The following is an 8,841-nucleotide window of genomic DNA, read 5'->3' as shown; positions in this document are numbered from 1 at the left end:
AATTTGTAACTGTTAAATTGAATAATAAAAGAACGTTAATAGATATAAATAAACAAAAATTATAGAAATCTAAAAAAATTGTGGAATACCATTTCCCATAAAACATTCACTCCTAAAACCAGATGGTTTCTCTTCTTTCTATGGAGAAACCATGGGCAAGTCATCTGATCGTTGGACCCCATTCCAAATTGGGCCATATAATTGAACAAAAAAGTACAGTACAGAGCGAGGTACAAGTTGTCCATAAAAAATCAGGCTCCTCTGCTCTCTCTATATAAACACCCACAAATAAATCATTACATCAACACTATCAAGTCTCAAGGAAAAGCTCTCAAGTTCTTATTCTGTACAATTTCAGTTTGCTCTACTAAGTTAAATGGGCATTCGTGTAGCAGACATTGTTCTTCATCATGCTAAGCAAATTGTCCGAAGACATAAGAGGTCTCAACATTTCAAGTACCAATTCTTATATATACCACTTGCATCGACAATAACAGCAACAACAACGTTGGATGTTCCGAAAGGCTGTTTTGCGGTTTATGTCGGAGAGGAAGACGAGGAGAAGAAGCGGTTTGTGATTCCGGTTTCCTACTTGAACCACCCTTCATTCCAAGATTTGTTGAGTCAGGCTGCCGAAGAGTTTGGTTTTGATCATCAAGTGGGTGGCCTTAGAATTCCTTGCAGTGAAAGGCATTTTACGGACCTCACTTTCCGTTTAAATATTAGATAAGTTCTGAGACTACATAGGAAGTTAATTATTGCCTTAGTTCATAGTTCTGTAAATGGTTGAAGAATGCCATATGTACATTTAATAACTTTGCTCTTGTCACTCTTAATTCAGTAGTAGTTCTTAACTTGTTGCTTCAGACCATATACAAAAGTGGTGTACATGAGTTTTCCATAGTGTGAGTAAGATCAAACTATCACTTAAGGATATATATATATATATATATATATATATATATATGTCGACATATAAGTGTATGGACTGACGTTATTATTAGACTTAATATTGTTTAAACTAGTATTAAACATTATATGAAGGCAAACTAATGAACTCAAATTTGAAATAAGAGGCAGTTATAGCCTCATGAAAGTGAATAGTGTTAGCGAGATTCTTTCATCTCCTCAAATCTATCCGCAATCTCCTAGATTACATTAAATATATAAAGTTGTATATGACGAGTCTTGGTGTGCACTCCAAGCAATCCAATAGTAATTACTCTATTGTATACGTGTACTCTATCTAATCTGTAAATTGACAATTAATCACTACAAGAAAATATAATTTCACATGGTATCATCCTAGGTCTAGGTTCTTTCTCCTGAATAACCCTAGCCGATCCTCCTCCTTCACGCCAAAAAAAGTGGGTAGACTGGATGTAGAGTTTTTAAGTGTGACAAAAAAGGATTAATGTTCATTGTTTTTGTAACAAATTGATGAATTTGCAAATCATTTTTTAATATTTTCTGCAGGATTTAACATGCTCTTATTAACATTGAGAAACTGAATGGCAATAACTTTAAGAGTTGGCAGCAGGGAATTGAAATCCATCTGGGATGTTAGAGTTCAATATTGCTTTCAATCAATCTCAGCCGTCTGCCTTAACTGAAGAAAGTACTGCTGCAGGAAGGGAGGTCTTCGTGAAATGGGAAAGAGCCAACCAAATTTTATTGTTGATCATGGAAATGCAATGGAAGCACATTTAAGAGTAGCATTCCAAGTTGTGATTTGGCAAAGCAATACATAACTAAGGGCTAGTTTGATATTGATGTGCTTTGAAAAAAAATTGTGCTGTGTTGTGAAATAAAGCAGCAAAATGTTTGGAAAATTATAATTGTAAGAGTTTTTAGAGAGAAAAAAAAAAAAAAAAGTGCTTGGGTTTGGTCAATTTTTATGTAAAATAGTTGGAACTTTGTAAAATGACTCAAAATGGTATAATCCTAGATGTGCTATTACTTTAATTGTTTGGCAAATAAAGTTATTAAATATACTTTAAAAATATATTATATCTTAGTTTAAATTGATCTCTAATATTAAAATATTAGAATATTACAAACTTGGTAGCTAGGATTCATTAGCACAACACTACTATACACTTGAAATACCATCAATCAACTGATACACACTTAAAATATAAAAACAATCCAAAAGTTGTTTCAATAACAAAGTAGTCTAATTAGATGCATTCATCAAACTTAAGATTATGCAATTTCTTTATGCTTCTGTCTCATATGGTCATTCAGCTTGATAATTATGATATTCTTTATCAGTATCATTATTGCTTTCTTCAGAAAAGTCATTAGGGTCATCAAAATGACGATCACGTTCAGAATGCCCTTGCATGTAGTTATGAAGAGTCATTATAGCAATCAAATTTGGTTGAAATTTTCATATAAGAGAAGCTTACAAGAGGAAGGATGTGAGCTGGTAGAACACGACGTGGGAGACGAGAGAGATCGCTAAGAGAAGGGACGCCCCAAATTTCAAATTTGGTTGTTGCAAGACTGATAGCGTACAACAAAGAGAGAAAGGATGGCATGCATGATTCGAATTTTGAAAAATTCATTTCATGGGTACTATTCACCTGTGTTATGAGACAAAAAAAACTAGTTTTCTGAAGCCCCCTTTTGCTGCTTTAGCTTTTTGGTTTTTTTTTTTTTTTTTTTCCATCTAAAATTGTGAAAAATGCTAAGGAGATTATCTTTTTAGACCATACTTTGAAACTAAATGATGTAGTGGTTGATGGTTGAAATTTTATTTTTAATGAATTAAAGAAAGAATTCAACCATCAATTGCCACACCTTGTGGTCTACAAATATGATAAAAAAAACAAATGGCCTTTCTATCATCACCCTTATTTTATACTATTTGTAAATATAGAGTTTGGTTGATAGTGATTTTTGTTTTTCTTTTTAATTTTCACATTTTATCTATCTGAGATACGAGAAAAGCATACATGAGAAATGAAAGATGAAAGAAGGGTGTATAAAACTTAAGAACACAGGTTTTTCACTTGTTTGCATGCCCATTTAACTATGGGATGCTTTATATTTATAAGTTGTTCATGATTACATCAGAGGGTTTGAAAACCCTAATTACAAGGGGATTTGAAATTCAAAAATACAAAACAAAAAATCTAAACCCTATCTCCTACAAACAAGGAGTGGTAATCAGATAACACTTTCAAACTAAACAAACTCCTCAAATCATGGAGTTGATGAAACTACAGATTGACTTCGGTTAACAGCCCCCCGCAAGCGAACAGGTGGGGGAACAACTGGAAGCTTGGAGACAAGAAACTTAAATCGTGAAGAAGAGAGGTTCAACATGTAGGCTCCCTCCACGCCTGATGTTTGACTGCCTGACTGAAACATGTAGGCTCAACAATAGAGTTATCAAGTGCAGCATGCATAGCATATTTTGGATTTGGTTTTAGAACCCCTGATTTAGAGCGTGTAGTCATAGAATGTCCAGTATCACTAGGGACAGTGGGTTGCACAAGATGCTCATTTAATAAAACTTGCTTATGTGATGGTAGTGAGGGTTCTATAGACAGGTTAGGTTCTAAAGGTGGATTGAGCTGGGATACGGTTTCAACCGTGGATGGTGTATGTTGCGGAGAAGTTACATCAGGATAGGATTCTATGGCTGGTGCAAGGCTCGGGACATAAGGGATTTGTGGGAGTGGATCAATAGTAGTGAAAGTAGGATTCTCTGGATGAGTAGTGGGTAATGGAAAGTTAGGTAAGATATGAGGTAAAAAGTTGTTACCTTGTTCGTCGACACTGTCAGAAGGAGATGTGAGTCCCTTAAAAGGGAAGGAGTCCTCGTCGAATAGAACATGGCGAGACAAATAAACTCGTCTTGTGGTCATGTCTAAGCATCTGTATCCTTGATGGTTCAAAGAATATCCAAGAAAAACACATGACTTTGATTTTGGTTGTAACTTATTTTGCGTGTATGGTGTTAACCATGGAAAGCAACGGTAACCAAACACCTTCAAAAACTCATAATTGGGTTTTCTTTGAAATAATTTCTCAAACGGAGATGTATCAAATAATACATGAGTAGGTAATCGGTTTATTAGATATGTGGCAGTTGAGCATGCATCAAACCAAAACGTAGTTGACATGAAAGACTGAGCAAGCATAACCATGGCAGTTTTGACAATATGTCGATGTTTTCGTTCAGCTAAACCATTTTGTTCACGATGTTTAGGGCAAGAAAAACGTTGGGAAATACCATGAATATCAAGAAACCTTTGGAAAGAATGATTCTTATATTCACCACCTTCATCACATTGAAGAGTTTTTATGGATTGATTAAACATATTTTCAATTTTGGCTTTAAATTTCACAAATATCGCAAAGACTTCAGATTTTTGTTTCATGGGAAAAATCCATGAATATCGCGAATAATCATCCACAAACAACAAATAATAACGAAAACCTTTGTTAGAACGAATTGGAGAACACCACACATCTGAATGAATAAGTTGCAAAGGAAATTGAGACCTAGACTCGGACAATTGGAAAGGTAATTTAGTACTTTTACCTAGAGGACATGACTCACAAAAGCGTACTTCAGAGGTACCATGAATTGGTACCAATTTATTTGAAATTAAAAACTTTATTATTGGTTTTGCAGGATGGCCAAAACGTGCATGCCACTTTTGAATCGACACTCGAACTCCCACACATGCAGTAACAGAATGCTTGAGACAGCCACTGCCATTTGGAAATGGGTACAACCCATTCTCACATCTCCCTCGGAAAAGCGTCTTCCGTGTCTTGAAGTCCTTAACAAGGAAAACATGGGGAAAAATGAGTAAGTAACAATCATTATCTAGGGTAAACTGATGAGCAGAAAGGATATTAGTGGAGGCAATTAGGCAATGAAGAATGTCACGTAAAACAAATGAGCAAGATTTAGTATTAAGTTGACTTGAACCATAATGTGCAATTGAGATACCCGTGTGATTACCTACACCTCCTACTCCTTCATTCCCGTGATACTCTTTGGGATTGGCCAGATTCTGAATGTCAGGAGTAATGTGTGCATTGGCTCCTGTGTCGAGAAGCCAAGAACCATTCTGTTGTTTGTTAAGAGTAATAGGTGAAGAAGTCATTGCCGAGAGTCGTTTGGCCGGAATGCGTCCTTCAAAAGCAGTGTTCATGCGTTGGTAGCAATCCAACGCAGGATGACCTGGTTTGCCACATATTTAACACACAATTCTATCACCACAAGAAACAAACCTTTCGCCATTACCTTGGTTATTCTGCGAAGCATTGTAATGGTGAGGATTGGGACCTCGTTGAGCACCACCACTGTTTTAGTAGTTCCCGCGTCCACCACCACGAGAACGACCACCCCCAAGTCCTCGAGAAGCCACGAAGGCATTAACAGTGGCTCTTTCAACCAACAGGACATTGTGTTCCACCAGTCTCCTTTCTGTTGTCAGCAGCAATGATTCAAGGGCAGGATAAGTGATAGGGTTGTCACGAGCTTGTGTAGCGCTCACAGTCATCTCATACGCTGGTCCAAGATTATTCAACACAATCTGGACCAGTTCGTCATCACTCACAGGTTGCCCAGCAAGAGCAAGATTGTCAGCAATCGCATTCATGCAATCAAGGTAATCCGCCACAGATAGATCACCTTTTTTGGTCTGCAACAATTCATTTCTGAGAAACAAAATACGATTTTGGGACGTGGATGCATACCTTTGCTCCAGAGCTTCCCACGTAGCTCGAGCAGTTCTTTTGCTTGCCACCACAGACAAGACAGATGCAGTCAGAGATCCATTAATCCAGCTGATGATCATTTGATTCTGTTGCACCCACGTTGTGTACACAGGATTCACGGTTGTCAAACCAGCAACATGTTTTGGGGGACACACCAAGGTGCCATCAACATACCCCATCAAGTCCCGGCTTTTTAAAATAGGGAGAATTTGAGCCAACCACAGTGGGTAGTTGGTTCTATCAAGTTTGATATTGACGACAATGGAAAAGGGTTGAAAGGTGGTGGTTTGGGGGTTAGGGTTGATAGCAGGGACATTGTTTTCAGCCATGGAAGCGATGATGGAAAGAGTAACAGGTTAGGATCTTTGTCATTAGACAAAAAAGGCTCTAGTGACCATATAAAACTTAAGAACATAGGTTTTTCACTTGTTTGCATGCCCATTTAACTATGGGATGCCTTGTATTTATAAGCTGTTCATGATTACATCAAAGGGTTTGAAAACCCTAATTACAAGGGGATTTGAAATTCAAAAATAAAAAACAGAAAATCTAAACCCTATCTCCTACAAACAAGGAGTGGTAATCAGATAACACTTTCAAACTAAACAAACTCCTCAAATCATGGAGTTGATGAAACTGCATATTGACTTCGGTTAACAGGGTGATGGGAGATAAAAGAATACATAATTAAAGAAGAATTATGAAGAGAAATAAAATTTTGAATGTTTGTACATCAAATCAAATATGAGTTCAAAAAAGGTTGTATTAAAATCACTTCCCATGATATATGCAGTTGCATGATTGGATATATAAATTCTGGACTAGTGTATACAGAATGGAGCTTTAGAAAGGCATGATTTCATTGGATATAATATATACATCTATATGGTGTGGCGTCACTTGTGACCAATCTGCAGAAAGTAGTAGTTGCGGCTATTTCCATCGATATGGGCAATGACTTGAAACGCGCATGCAGTGTCAGCACTCAGTATATAACTGATTCTGCGTCTTTCTGATCTGTCATTGATGATTAATATGGTGAGTCCTGAGTCCTTACTGACTTCAATCCCACATCACTTGCAGTGTTTCTGATTTCTTTTTCTTACTTGGCATCAATCTTGAAGGCAGATTGTCTACCCTCCTATTTGGGTGCTCTTCTCATCTTTTTTTATTTGTGCGGTTACGGTTAAGTTACGTCAACATTTTATATTCCTATTGATTTTTTTATAGAGATAATATATGATGCACGGATACTTCTGTTTGGTCCTCTATCAGATAAGATACTTGTCTGATACTCTTGGATACTAGTCCGACACGTATCCTGGTTGATGGACATGAATTTGACAAGATGGATATGCGTATCCTACATTTAGGATACACGTATCCGTCTTTTAGGATACATTTACACTTTCAAAAAAGGTAATGAGAAGAAAATTAAAAGGAGACATCTATAATTGAAAGTTGCTAAATACAAAGATTTTCCCTCTAATTAAAACCATGAATACGACTCTCAAACTTCATCTACAATTTAAAGAGGATTAGATTTCGAACTTTGCTTCTCTAACGACTCAAATGTACTTGATTTGAATGATGAATTATGTTTTAAAATGTATATTTTTGTTGTTATATACATTTTTATTTACCGTATCCATAACGTATCGTATCGTATCTTAATTTTTAGAGATTTTCCGTATCGTCGTGTCATATCGCCATATCCGTATCCGTATCCATGCTTTATAGGAGAGAATAAAACAAAAAGCAATAGGAATATAAAATGTTAACGTGGTTTAACCGTGACCGCACAAATAAGAGGAGATGGGAAGAGCATCCAAAGAGGAGGACAGACAAATCTGCCTCCATCAATCTTCCTTTCATGGATGAGTGATTGGCTGACATCTCAAATTCTAACATATTTTAGGAAGAGCATCTCCAATAAACACCACAGATTGTAACTTATTGGTAAACTAATTTTAATAGAAAATTGTTATTGGTACTCCAAAAATCTTATTCTAAAATTCAAACTTTCTATATTTGGAAAGAAAAATACACTTATAAGGAGTGTAGAATAAGATTTTTTGAGTGCCAATAACACTTTCCTTTTAATATTGCATTAGCAAAATTGACTGCTGTAAATAAAATTGCAAATTTTGTAAAACAGAGTGGTCAAAATTTGCTAAATTGAAAACCCAAAGGCCAAAATAGATTTTGACCATAAACACGGTGAGAGAAAAGATTTTAATCCGACAATAAAGTTTGTAAAGTAAGTTGAAGTCTAAAATTGTAAATTTGTAAATTTTACTCTTTAAATTGCCACGTAATGAACAAATTAGTATTTGAGAGTTACATTTGTCAAGTGCAACTTACATGATGTATAGAAAAACTTACCATGACAATACATATTATTAGAAAAGATGGTCACTTGACGGTAACACGTTCTACATAAGTTACTTTTCAAATTTTGTGTAGTATATTTGGGACGCATTTAAGAGCCTGACCATTTAAGTACCCGGCCAAAGCCAACCCTCAAAGAGCCAATTACGTCAAGAAGTTACAAAACATTGAAGAGATGAAAAGATGGTGGTTTTCTCTCAATCTCTGGAAAACAGTGGGTGGCTCTATTTATAGTAATATATTGTGGGACACTCTTCAGTTTCAAGTTGGAAATGAGATCCACTTCAGATCTCTTTGTTCGAACCGTTCAAAAGAGAGTAAGAGATCCAAGCCATTCAAGTTTGAGTGTTTGGAAAGTGACCAATGAAATGGGCTAATAGGCGTCACATGATTGAAATTGAGTAGTCTAAATCTCTTCGAGCTTGAGACACAAATCTAGAAGTGGATCTCAATCCAGTTGAGTCTTGTGATTGACAGTGTCATGGTGTCAAAGCTGAACAAATTCTATGATGTACGGTTCAAAGTACCAAGTTACAACAACTTTTAGACATCCACCATGCAAGAATAAAAAATAAAATGAAATATGTGCAATTCTCATCATGGTAAGCACATTGTCCCGAGGCATAAGAGGTCGCATTATTTCAAGCATCAACTCTCTATCCATGCCAATAATAATCTGAAACTGAGGAGAAAGACGATCTG

At 36.1% G+C, this 8,841-nt stretch overlaps 1 protein-coding gene across 1 annotated transcript; it reads left to right on the top strand.

Moving 5' to 3' along the window:
- The first annotated feature begins 220 nt into the window (after positions 1 to 220).
- On the top strand, positions 221 to 757 carry LOC108867988 (auxin-induced protein 15A-like). The gene has a single exon (XM_018650008.2). It carries the CDS (start codon positions 377 to 379, stop codon positions 728 to 730), a length of 354 nt encoding a protein of 117 aa, XP_018505524.1. The 5' UTR covers positions 221 to 376; the 3' UTR covers positions 731 to 757.
- The last annotated feature ends 8,084 nt before the right edge of the window (positions 758 to 8,841 follow it).

Source organism: the organism of the source record quoted next, unplaced genomic scaffold (genome assembly GCF_019419815.1).
Source record: "Pyrus x bretschneideri cultivar Hongxiangsu unplaced genomic scaffold, Pyrus_bretschneideri_v1 Contig16, whole genome shotgun sequence".
In the NCBI taxonomy this organism is placed as follows: Eukaryota; Viridiplantae; Streptophyta; class Magnoliopsida; order Rosales; family Rosaceae; genus Pyrus; species Pyrus x bretschneideri.
This window is presented reverse-complemented; position numbering and strand designations above follow the sequence as displayed.

Bases quoted from the DNA above. Each gene is read 5' to 3' on its own strand.
- LOC108867988 (XM_018650008.2), top strand. From the start codon at position 377: ATGGGCATTCGTGTAGCAGACATTGTTCTTCATCATGCTAAGCAAATT.